Below are 24,193 nucleotides of genomic sequence, written 5' to 3'. Positions count from 1 at the left end.
TCAGGTGGTAGGTACATCTTATGACCTCGTGCTTTGGAAATTGTGAGGGTTGCCAGGGACGCTTTGGTCCCCTAGCAACAACCGAAAAACCTTCAAAATCGGTACTGTTCATGCGAAATCAATTCCGAAAGCCATTATCCCACGTAGGGTTATGAAATTTGGCACGAATGATCTACAGGTGATGCTCGATCAAATATATTCCGGTTTTTGTGATATATGGAACACTTTACCCGCAGCACCCCCTACAATTAGGGTATGCGTGAAAATTGCCGAAAATTGAAGGCCCCCTAGCGACCAGGTGAGTGCATCGATACGAATAAAACTTTGCAGGTTCATGGTACTCAATGAGTACTACAACTTTGCCTCAGGACATATTGACCGATTTCGCTTAGGTCAGGAGTCAAAGGTCAATTAGTGCAAAAATCGATAATATGCGAGAGCTGGAGGTGCCTTCGCGCCAAATGTTACTCCTCCTCGGGTTATGGTCGGATGGTCATGAAAATTCACACTAATCGTCTGGAATACATTGTGCACAAACAATCGAGTCGGATTTTCGATTTAGATCTTTGTTCACCCACAGCACCCCCTCGAACTTTGGGGATTTCCGATTTCAAACCGCATTTTCGGTACTTTTCATTCAAATGAATACGGAGTAGTTATCAGCATATGGAACTGGATGAGATTTGATATGCATAATCTTAAGGTGATTCCCTATCCGCTATATGACATCCATTTTGCTCTATATCTTATAGTTTCCATGCTCGGTGACCCATCGCCACCTACCGTCTTGTCTGTCTGTTTGTCTGTCTGTGTTTGTTTTTCTGTTTGTGTACAGGATATCTCAAAATGTTGTGGATGGATCCGGATGAAATTTTGTGGACAGGTTCATTGTGTGAGAAGGACAAACTGATTAGATTTTGGTGAAGAGCTGGATCCGGATCCGACTACTAGAATTTTTAAGTGATTCTTCACCATCGAGAGATAGGGCTCAAAAACGGTATATATAGTGATATCTCAAAAATGTATTGGGCCAGTACACGGCAGAGGTATGCACTCTACCGAGTGCCCTTCTAGTTTAATCATGGGTATTCCTTGGAAGCACTCGGCCCTCATTGAAGATTGTTGTGTCTGTTGTAGAATAAAACCGCATTAGTGTGAACGAGGTGTGTTTCGACATCAGTGTGTTCCTTGTTGGTGTTCGCTGTTGTTTGCCACTTCACGATGTCTTTTCTCATTGTTCACCTGGGGAGATGTGTAGGAGAGTTGAACTGACTAGTCGTCATCGATACAGAGATGCTGACCGTATTGAAAGCAGATTATCATTCCCACGTGGAACTACATTAACTCGTCCTTGGGACAAGCTGTCTGTTGGTGATATTCATTGATATGCAAATCACATGTGTGGGAAGTGGAAAGATGTGTCCCTTGACTTTTGGTCAGACATTGTATATAATCCAATAAAGAATACAGAACTTTGAAAATGATTTTTGAATGCCAAACAAGGCCTTTTCGGCGTGCGCTTTATTCATTGATGTTCGGCTCTTTTAACCTGCCGTTTCCAGCGAAAAATCTGTGACTCAAATCATCTTTGAAACATAATTTTCAGCATTTAGACGAAACAGTGGAAATTTGATGATGGTGAACCATAATTGTTGTGTTCCTGAATGTAAATTGGACTCACGGAAATATAGGAAATACAGCACAAGAAATATCTGTGGATGAGGGGTGTCGAGTTTGTATCATTTCCTGTTAGAAAAAGTGAGCAGTGCCAATGGATAAATCATACGCACACGCATAAGCGTGCGCACATGTACACGCACGCACACACATACACACATACACACATACACACATACACACATACACACACACACACACACACACACACACACACACACACACACACACACACACACACACACACACACACACACACACACACACACACTTTTTACAATACATTTTAAAAAAAATCTCGTATTTCTCTTGTGGCCCCGGAATCAAACATGTATATGTATGTATGTATGTATATATATATATATATATATATATATATATATATATATATATATATATATATATATATATATATATGTGTGTATGTGTGTTACGGTTGTGGGGTTAGATGGAAGGATTTAATGGGAAATTTACCATCGTGTAGAGTTGCTTGGTCCGTGAACGAGTAGAAAGCATCTCGATGTAACGAAGTTAGGGAGTCTGTGAGCGTAAGTGTTACGTGTCACCACATGAGGGATGGTGCGGTATTAATTAGCTTAGGGAGTAATAATAAGTTCCCCAGTATGTGATTGCCCTCTCTGGTTTTGCACATGGTTTTTATATTTCAAGCCGGGCAGTAAAGCTGTGAAACGCGTCCCTGAAACCACAACAAACAGGAGAAGCCCCGCCTTCCTGGGTTTGGGGACAAGCAGGCCACACCCTGGAGGCGGAGGATATTGAGCAGACAGGGGAGAGAGCGCCTGGAGGAGAGGCTGGCGCATTGAAAGGGGCTTCGGACGACTGCATAGGACGGGAGATTGGTCACACCTGTGGTTGGTGAGAGCCTTCCGACTGGATAAAAAGAGAGATCTGTGTGATCGAGGTCGAGGGTAGGCAGGCTTACGCACGTGTGGATTGTGGAAGGCTTCCGTCTGGATAGAACGGGAGATCGGTAGAGCACACACACGAGATCGGGGCGAGGAACGCATGAGGCAGGTGGCACCTTTGGAAAGAGGAAGGCTGGCACACTTTGAGCCTTCATGGGGAAAGCTGCTTTCGGATTGCCTGCCGTACGTCTCCCCTGCTACTAGAGAAGTGACGATGCCATTTGCGCGCGTGTGCACGTGCTGGTGGAAGTGCCCCCATTCCAAGCTCGACAAGAATCAGTTCTGGGCCAAGCTGAGTACCAGGATACTTAAAAAAGGGGGGGGGGGAGGGTTCTTTTCATTTTGTGTTTCACCCTTTGTCTGCATTTGCGTCTGTATTTGAGGCCTCGACAGAAGGATTTATTTATTTACTTACTATTATTATTACCTGATAAATTATTGTCTTTGTAAATATTTGTGTATGTTCATTAAATGTATTCCTTTTAAGAAATCGTATTCGTGCAATTGTTGTGGGTTCGTGGATAAACCCCTTGTGCTGTCCTCGTGCATAAATGAATATATATATATATATATATATATATATATATATATATATATATATATATATATATATATATATATATATATATATATATATATACATACATATCGCATTATGCCTGGTGTTTGCTTTATGGTTAGAGTGGTGGGCTTGGGATCCTCGGATCCTACGTTCAAAGCCCCCTTGGCTGTTAAATTAATACCAGGTGGGGTTGACTCTGCCTGTCATCCTTCCGAGGTCAGAAAAATGAGTGCCGGCTTGCTGGTATCCTGTGTCGGAGTGGCGACTCGTCCAGGATTGTACCCAATAGCCCAGGAGACTGCTTAGGCAGCATCAACGCTCTGCACAGAGTATGGTCCCAATGGAGATATATACATATATCTATCTATGATTCCAGCTGTGTGTGTGTGTGTGTCTGTGTCTGTGTCTGTGTCTGTGTCTGTGTCTGTGTCTGTGTCTGTGTCTGTGTCTGTGTCTGTGTCTGTGTCTGTGTCTGTGTCTGTGTCTGTGTCTGTGTCTGTGTCTGTGACCACCATTTCTCGACGACCGCTGGTCCGATCAAATTGAAACTTGCCAGGTATATTGCTGGGGACCCGAGGATGTGCCTTTTCAAGGTTTGATATTAATCGAACAAGTGCTTCCCAAGTTATGGCCATTTATTTACCAAACCAATGATAGACACGTTGTTGCGTGGGCGTGGCCAATGGGAAAGGGAAGCTCAGCCACGTTCCCTATTACGGGTTACAACATACGGACTTCCGGATAATGATGACTTTGTGTATTCTAATAATTTCTCAATTTCTTATGCGCATTTATAGATAAACACAATGCCACAAAGATAAACACAAACACAATCTAATATGAAATCGTTTTCATATTAGACGGTGTATAAATTTCGGTAACATCAGAGTGCTGGTATGCTCCGAACGAGGAAGTAAATTTTTTTTCTCTCTCTTCTCTTTTTGTTTTTCCTTGCCACGACATTGCGAAAAGGTAAAATACGTTGGCGCTAATTGAATAATTGGGTATTAAAACTAAATTGCGAATAATCGTAACTGCGAATAATGTTCGAACTTCTGGGCCACACACGTACGGGCACTCGAGAGCGAAGAAACGGCCTGTGTGGTTGTTGTTTGTTGCTCGCGGTTTGAATATTTATTTATTATTATTATTATTATTTTTTTTTTTTTTTTACGGGCACGTACTGGTATTTTAAAGAAGAAGAAGGCTCTTACAACCAAAAATAAAAAGTCGATCGACTCCGCTATATAATTTGAGCAAAAAAGTGAGAGCAGTCCCCCTTCAATGATGTGATTTGTTTGACGTTTGCTTTTGGTTTTGCAAAATTAAAAGCACTCCTCCATTTGACCTCGAGCACCAGCACGTGACCGCAAATGAGTGGTTGTATCGTAATATAAACCGGACAGGTGTCGATGCCCGGGGTCTATTGTGTCTGATGAATCCGGCTGTGAAGCCGGTGAAACGTTACCCTGAGACCGGATCTGCTATCACTTTTTTGCTCAAATTAGCGGAGTCGATAGAGATTTTTCTTTTGGTTGGAAGCGCCTTCTTCTTTAAAAATGTGTAATCCCAACCACCCCAATCTTTTACAAACATATATATCTATTTATATACATATTATAATTGACCCCTTCCACACTCCTTAGCCAAAGAAGCTGCGTAAAGCAACCCAAGAAGACTTAAGCAAGGTCAGCACGATGCTGTTTCGAACCCTTCCGAGTTCAACAACTATAAAGACGTTCATACATTGTACACACATGTGTACTGTGTGAACATCTTTATAGTTGTTGAGGAACTCTGGAAAGGGTTCGAAACAGCGTAGCGTTTACCTTGCGTAGGTCTTCTTGAGTTGCTTTACGCAGCTTCTTCGGCGAGAGGACGGTGGGAGATGTCAATTATTTATGTAACCCTTGCCACCTTGGTTTCGTTGATTAGGTGAGAGCTTATTGGCTCTTCCCTCCATTAACACGTGAGAGATGTGGGTGGGTCTTTCTCAATTATTTATATATTTCTGTCAGACCTCGCTATTTACGGTTTATAAAATGTGACCTGCTTCGACATTCGTGACCCCGGGCTTTTCGTATTTGCCGTGTGTGTGTGTGTGTGTGTGTGTGTGTGTGTGTGTGTGTGTGTGTGTGTGTGTGTGTGTGTGTGTGTGTGTGTGTGTGTGTGTGTGTGTGTGTTTTCACAGTTTTTCATGGGATTTTTGATTTCCCCCCCCCCTGCTTATTATTATTATTATTATTATTATTATTATTATTATTATTATTATTATTATTATTTTGGAATCCGAAACGCTGGGAACGTATCTCCGTTTTTCATTGAAACATTGCTCCGTGGATTCACTATTCGCAGCATTTTTGGGGTCCAACAATACTATAAAACAGCAGTATCTGTCTGTCTGTCTGTCCGTCCATCCCCGAACCACTCCCTCAGTTTTGGAGCTACTCGCCCCGTCAAACCTTCTGTGGAACGTTTTTGGGGTCCCATCAGATGCCCTAAGGTGGGTGGGAGGTTTCACCAGTTTCTCAATACAATTGTGATTTTTCCTTTCGATCTGTACAAAACTGCTCCCGATCAGTTTTTAACGTCAGAAGGGCATTTATCTTCAGTGACCTCACGAGTGTTTGTATTTTGTTATTTTAATGGCACAGTATTAATTTGTGATTGGAATGATGCTTGGTGGAATGAAAATGTAGCGAGATTGAGTTTGAAGCAGAATGAGGAAATTTTGTGAGTGTTTCCACCCGTGGTGTTTGCAGATTCGTCATTGCCATCATGAAAATATTACCCACCTTCTGTTAGGGTCAGCTGCAGTACCTTTTTTTGCCAAAGTCGTTCACGAACCAGCTGTCCAGCAGCAGCCGAGCCCTCTCCCATGCATAGCACAGGCACCTCGCTAATATATACTGTATACAGTATATATAAGGACACTCACTGCCCACACATCTCCAACTCCAACCCACCTCCCTCTCCTGCCTCACAAACATCATTTATAGTAAATATCATCATTTTAAGCTTACCTTGTGCATTGCGAAATCACAGGTATGACCTTCCTGTCGGTGTTAAGAAGCACGCAAATCGGATACTGTATCTCTTGAGATGTCTACCTGGATGGTGAAAATCACAGCATCGTCTTTCCGATTACAGACGTCCATTAAATAAATCACCAAGCCTGCCATGTTCATATCAGAGAAGGTTCAAAGTCCACTCGATGACGGTGATGATAGGGGAGGTCTGATATAACGCTCCGATCCACAGCCCGTCCAGAGGCCTTGCACGGGCCCATATCGTCGGGAGTCTTTGCAGTATGGGCTGGAAGATAACCTTTTGGGCGAGTTGATCAGAAAAAATTCTCCAAATCTTTGGTTGTGCAGACCCACATCCCTTTCTTTCAGGTACGTTTCCAAGTATTTTTGGCTTCTTTTCGAAGCTTTGTGAGCCATTTTGGTAAAAATCGCACGATATACGCTTGGCCTTCCCGATGACCGTTGTTACCAGGGGTTTCTGCGTATGCACGCCAAGCATTCTGGGGGCACATTGCGTCGTTTCAAAAGTCACGTATTTTTGGAGGTTGACTTGTTTTTTGAACTTTTTGATGGTCATGAAACCTTTCTTTCCCCTGATTGGAATTACGAGTACGTGTCCGTAAAAAAAAAAAAAATTATAATAATAAATAAATATTCAAACCGCGAGCAACAAACAACAACCACACAGGCTGTTTCTTCGCTCTCGCGTGCCCGTACGTGCGTGGCCTGGAAGTTCGCATATTATTCGCAGTTACGATTATTCGCAATTTAGTTTTAATACCCAATTATTCAATTAGCGCCAATGTATTTTACCTTTTCGCAATGTCGTGGCAAGGAAAAACAAAAAGAGAAGAGAAGAGAGAGAGAAAAAAATTACTTCCTGGTTCGGAGCATACCAGCACTCTGATGTTACCGAAATTTATGCACCGTCTAATATGAAAACGATCATAACTTGCGGCATTGTGTTTATCTACAAATGCGCATAAGAAATCGAGAAATTATTAGAATACACGAAGTCATCACTCTCCGGAAGTCCGTACGTTGTAACCTGTAATGGGGAACGTGGCTGAGCTTCCCTTCCCCATCGGCCACGCCCACGCAACAACATGTCTTGTCATTGGTTTGGTAAATAAATGGCCGTAACTTGGGAAGCACTTGTCCGATTAATATCAAACCTTGAAAAGGCACATCCTCAGGTCCCCAGCAATATACCTGGCAAATTTCAATGAGATCGGACCAGTGGTTGTCGAGAAACAGCGGACACACACACACACACACACACACACACACACACACACACACACACACACACACACACACACACACACACACACACACACACACACACACACACACAGATTGCTGGAATTATAGATAGATTATTTTTTGTTGAACAAAAGCGTTTGCATGAGCCTTTTGGCATGATGATGATGATTATGATAATGATGGTGCTGACCTTAAAGAGATGTCACCATTTTATCTTTCAAAAAAACCAAAGATGCATCGACCAAGAATTCGCTCCAAATTAGATTTCATTCTCAAACCTCAAAATTAGGTCATCGTGGCTTGTTCATTTTCCTTACAAAGTGCTACACTTCTGTCGAGCGCTGCAAGTACCGTCTCGCCACCCGAGTGTGAACATCGTGGTTTGGGTGGGTAATTAATTTTTTTTTCAAACGAAGTAAATAAAACTTGTTACCTGGCCACAGATGTGAACAGCCGGAGATGAGTGACATCACGCAGCGAGATGCCACGTGTACATCCACCGGCACTGGCATACCTCATGCTGGGACGTTGAATTGGGAATTGCTGAAATAGAAGCGATTGATGGCAAAGATTATGATATCCGCCATTCTTTGTGCATGGTTGTCTTGCATTGATTGGCATTGGTTTTTCCAAAAGAAGGAACAAGCTCTTGCATATTGTTTCTGAGTGTGTAATCACTTGTTTGCTGAATTGGTTTCCAGCGTGATGAATTTCTCAGTCAGCCAGAGTGCCTCAATCCTTTACTGTGAAGTACGACTAGGCTCCATCCTGGCACTTACAATCGGCATTGTAAATGTTCCATGGACGGGGTATTCATTGGCCCCAGAATGTTGCATGGTTTGTTGCTCATTGTAAACTTTACAGGTATGCTTGTCATCATTATTACGTATGCACCACATGGCTGCTGTTTTGCATTGTTGGTGAGAGCATGGCTGTGCCGCTAACGCAGTGCCCCCCATAGGTTAGAACAGGAATTTGTAATTTGTTCAAGGCGCCGGCGATAGCTCACCTACTCTTCGTTGAGGACACCGTGCGTGTGATCTTCAAGGGATGCCGGTTTAACGTCCATCTGAGGGACGGCACTCACATTGATGAATGACCCTGCCTTTAAAATACCGCGATGACAGCTTATAGCTTGGTCGGGATTCAAACCCAGGGTACACAGCTAGGAGGCAAGTTTGCGTACCTCTTCGCCATCCTGTCATCCCATGTATGCTTGTTCTAGATCGGTTGTTTAATTAATTTAATGTTGTTTCTTGTTGCAGAGTATAATCCACAAGGATCTTTATAATATCGAGCATCATTTGTCATCGATTCTTTATGCAATGATGGGGGACTGCCCCAAACAAAATCCATGGATGCATGATGTTTGTGTATGGCAAAGGTGCCCCTATTTTAATCTGCCATAGTCAAACAGTCTGTTGACTTCAAGTTCTTGATCATGCTTAATGTCTCCATTAGTCCCTTGAAGATGACCTCAGGTTAGGATGGTCGGCATTTGCGACTTAGTCACAAACCGTCGCCCCAGTTGAGGTGTTAAACATCGATGTTCACCCCATTAACACCACCAAAATAAATAAATTAATAGATATACACACACACACACACACACACACACAAACGTATATATGTTCCTGTTTAATAAAGTCGTTTGTGGACGATTGGGTGGGGGAGAGGGGAAGTTTGATGATGTCAAGGTAAGATGTCATTCCATATATACAAGGAGGAGGGGGAAGAGTAGGAGAGGAGTTAGTTGGGGAGTTTGGGAGTCTCTGGGAGAGAGGAAGTTTGGCCGGTTTTGGCATAGGATTCCGGTTGGCCTATTTGGCAATTCACATAGATCTGAGCTTCAAGCTTACATCCTGTGTTGGAGTGGCGATTCTTCCAACATTGCAATGAAACTGTCTCGACAGATTTATCCACCTGACGGCGTGAGGAGGCTAAACAAACGGACTCTTGCTCATGATACCAGGATCCCAAGTTTGAATCCCAAATACCATGTTCATGTTAATTTTCCATTGTTCTCCGGTGTCTTTGCATTTCATGGAAACGTACACCGTGTTCTCAATATTCCTTGTCCTACATGTGACGTATGTTCATGTCGCCGCATGAGCCTTAGACACTGTAAAAGTATATTCTTGAAAGGTGGAAAGGGCGGTTCGAAGTGCATGACGGATGGGTGGCGATCAGAATGCTGTCATTTTTATGTATGTATTATGTATATTGACCTAAAAATGTTTTTGTACTTATGACTCTTCATGATCCCTTTTTATATCCACTGTAAATGGATGAGGTGTGCGTGCGTGTATATAGAGCAGATTAATAGGTCCTTCCGTGGTGTGGCATTCTAATTGCAAAATAAATAATATTGTTACGGATTCGCGCCCGCCGGCGTGCTGACGGCCACGTAACTCGAATCGCGGCACGTCGCCCACCGGACGGACAATCCAGTCGTGACCCTCTCGGACTAACGCCGGGAACCAGTCACGGGTGGACCTTTCGGTCTCACCGCGATCGAGCCAATCAGCCCCCGCGTGGGATAGGGTTGCTCGCCAAATTCGACCTACCTAAGTACCCACGCGGAGGGTAGACCGGGCGATCGCACCTCGCCGCAGGTCGACTTTGGACACGGGCCACTTAAGCGACCCGTTCCGTACTATCGGGATAACCGAGCGGTGTTATCGTCGACCTCGACGGTTCGATTAATTATCGGGCGTATTCAGCCCACTACCAACCCTTTACGTGAAGCAAGATGAGGATTCAATGAAGGAAATGACGAAGCGAAGCGGGAAACAGTTCAACACAAAGCACATTTATTCGCGACGAACGGAAAGCACACATATACAATTCCACCAAATGCACACAGAAAAGAAAAACACAATGCAATTTACACAAAAAGCAAATGCAACAATGCAGATCTAATACCGATTACACGAGCACACGGCAACACTTATACAATTTTACTTCACAGACGGCGCCGACAACACATACACTCAAAGCAAAGAAAAAGAACACCCTCAAAGGATGAGGCGGGCCTGAGGCCGAGACCGGGTCGGGCCTACCCGTCTGGTGATGAGACGCGGAGCGGCGATGGTGCCTCAACTCCGCGGGCCTCGCGGGCAGTGTCTGGTAGGGGGTGGGAAAGGGGCCCCCTTGGTCGCACTATCTCAGCGCGGGGGGGAAACAGGAGGGGGTTGCTGATGCTCGGGGTATAGAGGATTTTTATTGCCCCGCGACGAGCGTCTCCACCTCGGCCAGGTCGCGCTGTCGGCCTCCCTGGGGTGCAGCTCCCTGCACGACGGGAGCACCCCCTCGTCTGCCCTCGCCGCCTCTCCACAGCTCCGTCCCCTCCGCTCCGACTCCAACGCACACGACGACCAGCTCCTTCTTGCCAACTCCACCACCCGCGAAGTCTTAACTCTCTGTTCCCTCTCGACTCTACTACTCCACTGGACTGACGAACACGGTCGCTTATATCAGCCCCGTGGCTTCGCCCTCTCATCTTTGACCCCCTCCCTTCGACCTTTCACCTCGCTCCCCATTTGCCCGAGAAAAAGTGGGCGTGAATGCTTTTTGATCCATAAATTTGCATATATCGATCGCCCTCCAACGCCCTGGGGGCGGGGCCAAATCGCCCCTTGCTCACCGATTGGACGGCAAAAAGTGGGTGTGTGTCGTTTTTGATCCGTTTTTGAAGCACAAAATCCGTGATTTTGTACACGCTGTTCGGCGCGCGCCCTGCACGAGTCCAACACCGGTACCCACAAGCGGCGCAAGAACGGTGGCGATGCGACGGTTGCGAGGTGTGACGTGAAGGTCGTGGCGGTTGTGGTGAAGCGGCGTTGTGGTTGGTGGTTGATGTTGTGACTGGTGGTAACAATGGCGGTTGGTCCAAATTAAAGATAGTAAAAGAAAAACGGCTATCCTGAAGAGTCGCAGCACGCATAAATGACATGTATTCCCACTAGACAACGGGTTTGGGCCTAACTACACATGTACTTACCGAGATATCTCACCTAAGGGACAACACTACCCCCTCCCCTTTTTACAGACTCGTCCCGAGTCGTCAAATTTTCGTGTGCCATCATGTGTAGTTTTCCCCTAGTACATTTTACCTACGGATCCCTGAGTGCGACATTCATGGTATTCGTGTCCCCAAAATAAATAACCTGAGGGCTGCGTAACTACCTAAACAAACTCACTCACACGGACGACTTAAATAAAATTGCCGGCGCTAGGACATACATGCCGGGGGCGCACTCATATGTACAGTACATCTTAACCTTAACTACAAATTTTACACTAAACCATGGCCCAGGATCATTGAACTCTGCAAAAAGAAAGCAGTTAGCAGGGAGCCAGGCTGCCCACATGCAGTCTCTGGCTCAAAACAATGCAGGTGACAGGGAACGTGGCTGGCTGCTCACACGCAGTCCAAGGCCTTCCCTTCTGGTGATGAACGCAGTGAACCACAACGGTGCATGGGCTGCACAACGCAGTCTCCGTGCCAGCTCAAGTGGCACACGCAATGAGCACAACGAATGGATGGATGAACACAAACACGGGGCACGGGCCACCACTGCAGGCCCGTGTTATAGCTGCCAACAGGGCAGTTCTCGCAGCTTGCAAACTGTTGCTTTCTGATCCTGGCGCACATGGAAATGAATAGGGGGGGGGGGGCAAAGCAAAAATTGAACGGGGCTGGTGAACGTGGGCAGTGGGCATGGCATGGCAAAGGTGGCAGGCAAACACAGCCCGCAGAAGAAGGCCGCTGCAGGCAAACACAGCCCGCAGATGAACTGGCCGGCACAGGCCTTGAAGTACCACAGCTGCAGACGATCCAGCCGGCACAGACCTTGCAGCAACACAACAGCTGCCGATGAAGTGGGCCGGCACAGGCCTTGAAGCACAGCAGCTGCAGACGAAGTTGGCCGGCCTCCGCCTTGAAGCAAAACACGGCCAGCCGATGAAGTTGGCTAGCTCTTGCCGTTCAGTGGAGGTTGGTGGAGGGAGTGCGGTGGTGCTGGCCACTTGGAAGGCGGGCTCGGACCTACCCTACCTGTCTCCCTCCCACCTATCACCTTTGCCTGTCACTGTACATACCCGCTCCCTTAATTTGTCAAACCCCCTTTATCGTCTTTGTTCGGCTAACCTATCCTGTCACCTAGCCTACTCCCAACCCCTACGTTCCCTTCCCGGAGGGGGAATAAGGGAGAGCTAACGTCCTGTGTCGAGGCCCAACGAAGCCTCAGAATGGCCTCCCCAGAGTTCGGCGATCTAACCCAAAGTGGGTCCAGCGGCCCACAACGAGAGTGAGGGGATGGATGGTGCGGAGGGGTACATCTCCTAATCTACCCTAACCATTTAACTGTTAAACTACCCCGGGGCTTTCAACAAGCGCCTCTCGCTTAAACTATTGGTTCTAACAACCCAGATTCCCGTCGCCTGTGTTGGTGTCCTCACAATTTCGGGCCTCGCCCCCCCAATTTTCTCTCCGTGCCCTCACACGGTCTCATGGCTGGGACACGTGGCTCCCTTTGGCAGGCACGACCCTCTGCCGAATCTCCCGCTATGGCACCCCCGGGCACTACACTGCCTCCGAGCCTACCAGCTCCCTAACACCGGGGAGTGCCCCCCATGGCACCTCCCCTGACACGCACACGTGGCAGGCCGGCCTCCCGGGCCCCTTTCCGAGGGTCACCCGTGCCCACAACACTGCCCACGCGGCTAATGGCGCCCCGGGCCCCCGCACCAAGCAGGCGCACCCGTGCCCACTACGCTATCCCGGCCCCCCATGGGCCCTTGGCCTACCACGGCCGACTAGCCTGGTGCCCGGGGTACCCACTCAGCGATACTCACCTTTCGCAGCCACGCTCCCAAGCCCGTCAACAGGGCTCCTGCACCCCTCCAAATGGGTTTCGAGCCTACATTCCCACCAACAGCAAAACGACCTCCATTTTTCAATTTGACTAACCCAGCTAACTCACTTTACTCTGACCCCGGGGTCCCTTGGGCGGGAGTCACTCCTCCCCCCAATCACTCATCGCACCATGCATTCCCCATTCGCTCCATTCACACAGACCCGCTGGCCTCACTCACTCACCAAGCACATGCTTCCAATCCACTCACCAACAACTCTTCAACACACACACCACTGAACTCTGCCATCCTTCTATCTACCTCCCCTAACTAACTCGTGCTCCCACGTCGTCCCTTAAACTATAGCACGTTCCATTTAACCTACGTAGCTAAGCTACGTCCCCTCTTCACATTCACAAGTCTGTCTCTGTCTCCAAATCATAAAATTCATTTTATTTCCCAACCTAAATCTGGCTACAATCCCTCTAACTAATCCATTCCACGGACTCCATGAGGACTTACCCCTGCCCCATGAAGTCGGACTAACTAAGCTAACCCTTCCCCCTAACTAGTTTTCATCCTGTGCCCAGGTAAGGGGGTCTTCCACCCCTTGCCCAGGAATCCTTTGCACCCGAAAGTGAGGCTTGCTTTTTTTTTTTTTCATGCGCAGCACCTGCGCGGCAACTCAGAGCTCGCGCACTTTGCACCTGCCCGTGACGTCATGCAGCTGCACGTGTTCCTCGTCCCTCCTTGGACGGTACCATCCGGCAGAGATACCCCTCCTGCCGGATTCCAACCCCACGTGCAGCCATGGCGTCACCGTGCGCATATAAAAAAAAAAAAACAAGCCCCAAGTCTCGAGGGGTTCCCCACGCGAACACATGTGCTTTGCCCGTTGGAGCTTAACACACACGATCGTGTGGAGAACCCGTCCGGTCCAAATCCGTTTACCTGCCTAAACTTTGTCCGTCCGCGGGATCGGCAAATCCACCGCGTGCGTTTCTGGACCGGGACTTCACTCTCGCAAGCGAGCACGTGGCGGTCTCGTGCGTTGCACAGCACGAACCGCGTGCTCACTGCTGGGTGAACCCGGCACGGTCCCCGAAATAGCTACAGCCGCTACTCGGCTTTCTTTCCTCTGTCGCCGTCTCCGTCTCCATTCCACACACGCACACCTGCGTGTTACGACGCACACAGTCCACACCATTAAACTCACACCGGGAGACGCGGCTGCGTGCTCCCGCATGCCAACCGACATCTCCCTTACATACCGCTCTCTCACACACACGGTCTCCCTTGCACTCAGCGACCTTGCACACGGCCGTTCCCTCACGCATGCGGGGGCACTCACCCGCGGTGCCTCATCCACACACCGTGCCCCACTCATACACGCGGGGACACTCAACCGCGGTGCCTCATCCACACTGGCCGTTTCATCCACACACACGGCCTCACTCACACACGGTGCCCCATCCACACACGCGGGGGCACTCAACCGCGGTTCCTCATCCACACTGGCCGTTTCATCCACACACACGGCCTCACTCACACACGGTGCCCCATCCACACACGCGGGGGCACTCACCCGCGGTGCCTCATCCACACCCGGCGTGCTGGGAAGCACGTACTCCGGCACCATCGCCACCACACCACTCACACACGGGGTCGCTTCCACACACGGGGACGCACTCACACCTTGCACCACACACACAGGGACAACCACACTGGGGATTCGTGTCCCCACAAGGGTCTCCGGGGCCTCTACACCCCCCAAGCTCTCCGTGCACCCATCCACAGCACCCGTCCACAGCACCCGTCCCCTCAACCTCGCAAAGCACGACCGAACTCACCTGGTCGTGACTCGCCTCAAGGGGGCAGACTCCCTCCCCTCGTTCCTGGAGGAGGCCATCCAGCTGCTCGCACTGGGTCTCTCCACGCTCCGCGAGCTCAACCCCATTGTCCTCCACTACCTGTGTGTGTGTGTGTGTGTGTGTGCGTCACTTACCCCGTCTTCATCGTGTTGTCTCTCCTCTATTTTTTCTGTCTCCCGTGTCTCTATACATTTATAAGTTTCGGTCGTCGTCACCTCGTGTCTCGTCTCACACGTTTTGGTCTCCCCATTTAATTTTTCCCTCTTGGTCACCGTCGATTCCTCTGTCACGACCCTCGCCCAACACGCCCCCCGAATTATTTTTTTACCCGCCTCCACCGCGGGCCTGTCAGCCGCTGCACCCCCTTCCAGCTCGTTCGCTCCTACACGTGGAGTCGCCATTTTGAGTTCCCTGCTAACGGCCTTCATGCCCGCCTGCAGGCATCGGCCCATGTTCTGCGTCTCCCCCCGGAGCTTTTTCGTTTCTTCCTTCATGTTTGCTTCCATTCCGTTTATTTGCTTGTTCATTTCGTTTTTCATTTCATTTGTGTTTGTATCCATCTTTTCGTTCATGCCTTTCATTTCGTTTTTCATTTCATTTGTGTTTGTATCCATCTTTTCGATCATTTCCGCATTCATCTTTTCGTTCATGCCTTTCATTTCGTTTGTATTTGTATCCATCCTTGCTGTCATTGCCGCCAGCATGGCGCATAGCTGGGCCATGTCGGATGCACTCAGCTGAGCCGTTTCGGCAAGGGTTGGGGAAGGGTTTTGGTGGAGAGGGGGGGGGGAGGTGTCATACACTGCGGCCGCTGCCGCACCCATTTCGGGCTCTGGGTTCAGTTGGGCGAGTCCGTGTTCCTGCACAATCAACATTTCCTGCTCGGGGATTCCATCTTGGACCATGGATTCTACACATTCTACATCCATTTCTAATACCCCCGGCTCCCGCTCGCCTTGAGACGCCATCTTGCTTCTCGTGAAGGGTTAATTTAGCTCGCTCGTAATTTGGAGGGAATCGGGGGTCGCTTCTCTCACCCCTGGACCGATTCCCGTGAATTTAGCCGGAGACAGGAGAGCCCGTTTTCCTGTTCTCCGATACCAGTGCCGCGAGGAGGGCGATGAATTTGTATCGCACGACCTGACACCAGTGTTATGGATTCGTGCCCGCCGGCGTGCTGACGGCCACGTAACTCGAATCGCGGCACGTCGCCCACCGGACGGACAATCCAGTCGTGACCCTCTCGGACTAACGCCAGGAACCAGTCACGGGTGGACCTTTCGGTCTCACCGCGATCGAGCCAATCAGCCCCCGCGTGGGATAGGGTTGCTCGCCAAATTCGACCTACCTAAGTACCCACGCGGAGGGTAGACCGGGCGATCGCACCTCGCTGCAGGTCGACTTCGGACACGGGCCACTTAAGCGACCCGTTCCGTACTATCGGGATAACCGAGCGGTGTTATCGTCGACCTCGACGGTTCGATTAATTATCGGGCGTATTCAGCCCACTACCAACCCTTTACGTGAAGCAAGATGAGGATTCAATGAAGGAAATGACGAAGCGAAGCGGGAAACAGTTCAACACAAAGCACATTTATTCGCGACGAACGGAAAGCACACATATACAATTCCACCAAATGCACACAGAAAAGAAAAACACAATGCAATTTACACAAAAAGCAAATGCAACAATGCAGATCTAATACCGATTACACGAGCACACGGCAACACTTATACAATTTTACTTCACAGACGGCGCTGACAACACATACACTCAAAGCAAAGAAAAAGAACACCCTCAAAGGATGAGGCGGGCCTGAGGCCGAGACCGGGTCGGGCCTACCCGTCTGGTGATGAGACGCGGAGCGGCGATGGTGCCTCAACTCCGCGGGCCTCGCGGGCAGTGTCTGGTAGGGGGTGGGAAAGGGGCCCCCTTGGTCGCACTATCTCAGCGCGGGGGGGAAACAGGAGGGGGTTGCTGATGCTCGGGGTATAGAGGATTTTTATTGCCCCGCGACGAGCGTCTCCACCTCGGCCAGGTCGCGCTGTCGGCCTCCCTGCACGACGCGAGCACCCCCTCGTCTGCCCTCGCCGCCTCTCCACAGCTCCGTCCCCTCCGCTCCGACTCCAACGCACACGACGACCAGCTCCTTCTTGCCAACTCCACCGCCCGCGAAGTCTTAACTCTCTGTTCCCTCTCGACTCTACTACTCCACTGGACTGACGAACACGGTCGCTTATATCAGCCCCGTGGCTTCGCCCTCTCATCTTTGACCCCCTCCCTTCGACCTTTCACCTCGCTCCCCATTGGCCCGAGAAAAAGTGGGCGTGAATGCTTTTTGATCCATAAATTTGCATATATCGATCGCCCTCCAACGCCCTGGGGGCGGGGCCAAATCGCCCCTTGCTCACCGATTGGACGGCAAAAAGTGGGCGTGTGTCGTTTTTGATCCGTTTTTGAAGCACAAAATCCGTGATTTTGTACACGCTGTTCGGCGCGCGCCCTGCACGAGTCCAACACCGGTACCCACAAGCGGCGCAAGAACGGTGGCGATGCGACGGTTGCGAGGTGTGACGTGAAGGTCGTGGCGGTTGTGGTGAAGCGGCGTTGTGGTTGGTGGTTGATGTTGTGACTGGTGGTAACAATGGCGGTTGGTCCAAATTAAAGATAGTAAAAGAAAAACGGCTATCCTGAAGAGTCGCAGCACGCATAAATGACATGTATTCCCACTAGACAATGGGTTTGGGCCTAACTACACATGTACTTACCGAGATATCTCACCTAAGGGACCTGAATGGTGGTTTGCGAATTTGGTAACCACAACAATATGAATGATAACGCTGTAACCGAGCATATATTAATTAATAATAATAATTGTCGTATAATTTAATAATAATAATAATAATAACGAACGGATACTCTCCACCCTGGCCCAAACTCATCTGGGCTTGGTGAAAAAGCAAGCTAATGCTCTCGCAGTATGGCAGGAAGGTCTGCTACAAGGCCGTGAAGACCGATGAAAATTTGGTCCAATGGACCAACGGGTTCACCAGTACTATAAATGAAGCCGTGTGTGTGCGTGCGTGCGTCCATGCATGCATGCGAGGTCCACCCATTGGTTGGACAGTTTGCCTGACTCCACCTACAATTTGTAGACTATCGCCACCATATTTGTGCACTCCAAATTATTCTGTTTCATCGGCATCTTTTGTAAGGCTCGCCCTTTCTGACTCTCTCACAGCTTTATCTTTACTCAAATTCGATATCTCATTTCATTTTCTGTTGGATCTAAGATGGTTTAAGACTCTGTTGCAAAAAACAGGAAGAAAATCTTACGGGTAATCTTTTAAAAGGCAAAATGCATTTTGATAGCCGTTTCTGGTTTGGCGCGATGTGGGCAGGGAGAGAGGAGAGAGGGGTGTAGGAACAGAGTGGGAGGAGAGGGGAGGGACAAAGTGAGAGGAGAGGGGGGGACAGAGTGAGAGGGGGGAGAGACAGAATGAGGGGAGATAGAGGGGGCATAGTGAGGGGAGAGGAGGGGAAGGAGTGAGAGGGTAGAATGGGGGTAGGAGGGAGAGGATCGATGGGATAGATGGGAGAGAGAGGGGGAAGGCGAGGTAGGAGGGAGAGGATTGATGGGATCGAAGCGAGAGAGAGGGGGGAATGGGGGGGGGGGAGAGATGATGTCCTGAAGTAACATTTTACATTATGTGGAATTTATACAGGTCCTTTCTCCTGTCCCATTTGCCACATTTGTCACAGGATATAGCCTACTCCTTCCTCATCCATTCTTCACTGGAATCTGCTGCATTCAAAATTGATCACAGATCGACACTAAACTGCAAAGAAATACTTTTTATTGTACACATGACATAAACATTTATACTTTCTTGATTGTTTGAGACTACACATACCTCACTCTGTGTCTACTACAGTAATGTGTTCAAAACTGCATTCTGCTTTTATACATCAACCACACAACAGAACAAAGATTATATGTCTGTACGTCTTGAGTACAGGGCTAACAAAAGACTTAACAAGCCGGTAGGCGACATGGATGGTCGCGACATAATTGCATACGAGTCATACAGTTTTTGACGGATCGGGCTGAAAATTTTTGACAAAGAGGTTGATTGTAGTGCACATAAAAGCCTGAAAGCCCATTTTTGATTTTCGAAAAAATATTTTTTGGGGGATTTTTCTAAAATTTCAAAGTCCTGTTGCTAGGCAACGGTGGTGTCCATAGCAACGGTGCTCAAAAGCATAGAACTAGATCCCGGTATGAACCTACCTGTCAAGTTTCATCAAAATCGGTTGACTCCTCCCTCTGGCCTCCAGAGCTGTCCATTACATACAAACAAACAAAATGATGGTAAATAGACACCCGATTTTTGAAGGACTACCATTTGAAAAATTAAACCAAAATCAAAAATCGGCTCGAGTAAAATTTTCTAAATATCTCGAAGTGTTTAATTCCGAAGTCTCGTTTCTCCACATTCAAAACTGTAGGACAAGTATTGAAAATACCGTACGCGATTTTTCGGCCGCTGCATACCAACAGGTGATTGCTTAGCAACGAAACTCAAACGCGCACACTCCTATCTCATTTGGCACCTGCTCGCCAAGTTTCATCGAAATCGGTTTGCTGGTTTGTGCTGTGGAGCCTCGCGTTGCAGACACACACACACACACACACACACACACACACACACACACACACACACACACACACACACACACACACACACACACACACACACACACACACACACACACACACACACACACACACACACACACACACACACACACACACACACGGAAAACCCGACAATAAGGGTACTCCAGCGACCACCCAATATTGATATGGATTGCCTCTAAAATCTCCAATAACGTAAAATGTGTTTGTCGCAAGCTGCATGTGTACATTTACACAAAGTGATGTCCAGTGCATGTAGTTTTTAAAATGGTGAAGATTCATATGCAGCCATTCTTCATCATGCCAAACTTTAAAAAGACATGACTTCCTGTGTGCATTCGAGTGCTGTACTCTATTCAGATGTGTAATACTGTGCTATACATCTCCAAAAGCCACAATTGATACTTTTTTCTGAATGAATTGCTTCGATCGATCGACCACTTATCAGAAGTGAGATTAACAGTGTATCTTTCTTGCCTCAAAACAGCATTGAAATAACTAAATATTGTTTCCTCTGAATGTAATAACTCTAATAAGGTAGCATGCGAGTGTTTGATCGATTGTCTTATTACATGCATGATCAATCTGCGATGCATGTTATGCAATACGTGTGCTTCATTCTGTGATGAATGTCAAGGGAAAAGGAATAAGTGGTGGTGCTATTTTTTTTCACGTGCCAGGATTGCTTGTGTAAGTTTATTCATAGCTAAAATGTAACTGCTTGCATATGCGTGTACACATATGCATAACGATGGGTGGTGGTGGTGGTGGTGGTGGGGGGAGATGGTGACCTCATCACCCGACGGGTGATGTGCTGCTTTTACTAAATTTTGCTCTTCTTTCTCACAGGAACCGATTCAAGAACCCGGAACCAAAAAGACCAGTTGTCTCCAAAGCTGTGAGTTTTGCATCTTGAAAGCTTTGCTTTGAGCATCTGAAGAGTTTATCCAATATAAGTTGTAGTTGGTGACATGGAGTTTGTTTTTTTTTGTCATTACAAAGTCATGTGAAACGGTATTATCGCCCAATGCATGATAGGTTGGAGCACCATATCAAAATCCTTTTTTCTCAGAAATAAATGTCATTGTCTGTCTGTCTGTCTGTCTGTGTAACACCAATCATGCCAAAACTACTGGCCCGTTTGTCACCAAACCTGGCACACGGACCAAATTCGACGTCGTGGTGAACATGGGCTACTTGGTTTCATCTGTAATCACAGGTTCAGGAGGGAAGGTCGACGACAATTCTTCATGTAAATGTGTATCATGCAACACCTCCCGATGGTGGTGGCAGAGGGTATGACAAGTCAGTTATGGAGATGACTTGCATTTTTGCACTGTACACATCCCCAGAGAGTGGAAAGCCCCAAAGCCAACCTCAGTTAATCAGGAGAGGCAGGGGAAGAAGGGGCAGGGGTGTGGGGGTGCAGAGAGAAGGGAAAGGGTCGGGTGGGAGTCCAGAGGTAGGGGTGGAATGGGAGGAGGCAGCGGGAGGGGTGGAAATGAAGGAGCGGAAGGCGAGGGAGGGGAAGAGGTGAGAAGAGGGACCTCTGCAAGTTGGAAACTGAAGTTTTGCACTTTTTGTACCACTTTTGGCCACACTGCATTGTTTTCCTCAATTAGATCAGCTTGTCTCATGAAATCAGGTTCTGCTGTTTCGTCACACAAAGCAAATTTACCTCAAACAATATGCAGGAGAATGGCCATGGCCTTCAAAACAACAATAATTAATCTGCCCTTATTTTGTGTATACTTTTCTTTATCTTAAACATCTCTATCATATCTCCTCGTAACCGCCCCCTTTCTAGTGTATTGTTACGGCTGTGGAAATTCGCATTACACCCTAAAGGGCCCTCAGGTGAGATATCTCCATAGGTACATGTGTAGTTAGCCCAAACCCGTTGTATCGAGGGAATTTATGTGATCCATTCGGGCTGCGATCCTCCAGTTAGCCATTTTTCTGTTCTATCTTTTATTTCAAACAAACAGCATCTCAACAACAATGCCATCCCCACCACAGCGCCAACCACACTACAACGACACCACCTCCACCACCTACGCTACCACATCATCGCTTCTACAACCATTCGCAAACACCACCACCTTTGCCTTTACCTTCACAACTTCATCCCACATCATCGCTTCTACGGCCATTCCCAAACACCACTAGTCAACACCAAACGTCGTGTTCCCAGAGCCGTTCAGCCATGGAGGCCGAACGCGTCGATCCGCGGATCAGGAATGCTTCACGCCCACTTCTCCTCCGTCAAATAGGCAAGCGCGAGGCGGCTTGGCCCTGCCTCCAGGCGCGTGTGGGTGGATTCCGTCCATATCCGTCTATGCAAATTTTAGGATTAGGGTAGGTTCACGCCCATTTTTGCCCGACCAATGGCTGACCGGGGGGGCGTTGTGGCCCCGCCTCCAATCGTGTTCTGATCTGGGAATTTGCATATCGGCACCTCCTGAGAGCTATAAAGATGTGAGCGGAAGGCGACTCGGGGAAAGAATGTGGAACTGGTAGAGCTAAGCGTAAGCTCGGTGAGAGAAGCTTGGAGCGTTGAGCGTTGGGGAGCGGAGTTGAGAGTTGAGCTGGAAGAAGGGGAGTGCGCGCGGTGGAGCTGCAGGCGGCAGGTCGGGGCAAGGAAGCTCGGGTCCGAGGCAAGGAGGACGGCGGTCGGCAACGAGGTTGCGGTGTGGGGGATCGCTCGTCTCGTCGTGGGACCCAAGCCAGCCAGCCACTCCCCTCCCCCAGGGCATCAACAATTTCCCCTTCCCCCGTGCTGAGATAGTGCAAAGGGGGGCCCCGTTCCTCCCCCACCCCAAACGTGGTGCCAACGAGCACGCCAGGGGCACGGAGTCGGGGCACAGCGGCGCGGACATTTTGCGGCTTGCCCGCCAACGCGTCACGAGGACGCGGGTAAGACCTCCCCGGTCTCGCGGACCTGGCCGCTCCTCTAGGTCCCACGCACATTTGGCCTACGGGCCTGTCTGCCTCCTTGTCTGTGAGGGTGGCTTCTTTCTTTTGCTTTTGTGTAAATGTGTGTTGGCGCCGTCTATGAAGTAAAACTGTGTAAGTGTTGCCGTGTGTACGCGTTAGGTCGGTGTCAACTGTTTTCTTCTTGCCTTTGCTTTTTGTGTATTCTGTCTGGCTGTATATACGTGCTTTCTGTGTGTCGCATAATAAAATGCTTGCTTGTTGAACTGTGCCCGTTTCGCTTCATCTTTCCTCCATTTGAATCTCCATCTTGCATCACGTAAGGGGTTCGTAGTGGGTTCAACATCCTGGTTATTAATCGGAACCGTCAAGGCCGACGATAACACCGCTCGGTTATCACTGTAGCATGGAACGTACCGCTTAAGCGGTTCGTGTCCGGAGTCGGCCTGTGGCGTGGTACGATCGCCCGGTCGACCATTCGTGCAGGTACTTAGGTAGATCGAATTTGGGGAGCAACCCTATCCTGCGCGGGTGGGCAATTGGCACGATCGTGGTGAGGTTAAACCCCTACCCGTGACTAGCTCCCGGCGTTGTTCCGAGAGGGTCACGACTGAATTGTCCGTCCGGTGGGCGACGCGCGATTCGAGTTAATACATCTGCCGCGATTCGAGTTACGTGGCCGTTCGCACGCCGGCGGGCGCGAATTCACAACAGTATAAAGCCCTGTCTCCTTCAACCACTCCTCATAGCTAAGCCTAGCTCGGTCAGGTCAGGTATGGGAGCCTGTTGTAGAGCAGCACGTCGCTGTGTCCACTTTCTGCCGGTACTCCAGGGGCCTCCGTCTGGCCATCCCCCAGGCAGATGTCTAGCCCATCCCCATCTTGAGATGCCGATCAACCATGACGCATGTGGTCAGGCCGTTGGCCCTCTCCACTCACGAGGCTCTCTCACTGAGAGAATCTTGTGAGCAGGATCAGCATCAGGAAAATGAGCCCCATGTCCATACAGCCGCAGCTGATGCTCACAGATTATACAGGTAACAAATCTCATTTGAGTCTCTCAGCAACCGCTCATTGGACACAAAGTCTGACCAACGATAGCCAAGAATTCTCCTAAGAGACCTGGTACTGAAGGAGTTAAGTCTCCATCTCAGATCCCTGGTCAGAGTCCAAGTCTCACAATCATAGAGAAATATTGGAAGGACCAAGGACTTAACCCTTTAAACCCTGCTGTCCGTTTTACAGGCTACTATTCCAACTTCCATACACCCAAACAGCCGGTTTACCGACAGCTATTCAAACCTCCGTATACCTGAGCAGCTGGATTTTTCTCCAGGGAGAAAAGGGTGGGGGAGCTGAAAGTCCAAGGA

General features: G+C 48.7%; 1 protein-coding gene across 5 annotated transcripts in view; it reads left to right on the top strand.

The window, feature by feature from the left end:
* BIN3 (bridging integrator 3) overlaps positions 1-24,193 on the top strand; it is a 249,286-nt gene that overhangs the window by 39,841 nt on the left and 185,252 nt on the right. For 4 of the 5 annotated variants that reach the window (XM_085871004.1, XM_085870993.1, XM_085871024.1 and 1 more), the window contains exon 2: positions 20,740-20,788. Coding sequence is in view for 1 of the 5 variants with exons in the window: in XM_085870993.1 (XP_085727119.1) it covers positions 20,740-20,788 (49 nt within the window). In the remaining 4 variants the exon portion in view is untranslated. Of the gene's footprint in view, positions 1-5,601; positions 5,669-20,739; positions 20,789-24,193 lie in introns of all 5 variants that reach the window. The other variant, XM_085871014.1, reaches the window with a different exon arrangement.

Source organism: Eptatretus burgeri, chromosome 1 (genome assembly GCF_056783735.1).
Source record: "Eptatretus burgeri isolate ZD-2024b chromosome 1, Ebu_testis_v1, whole genome shotgun sequence".
Taxonomy (NCBI): Eukaryota; Metazoa; Chordata; class Myxini; order Myxiniformes; family Myxinidae; genus Eptatretus; species Eptatretus burgeri.
This window is presented reverse-complemented; position numbering and strand designations above follow the sequence as displayed.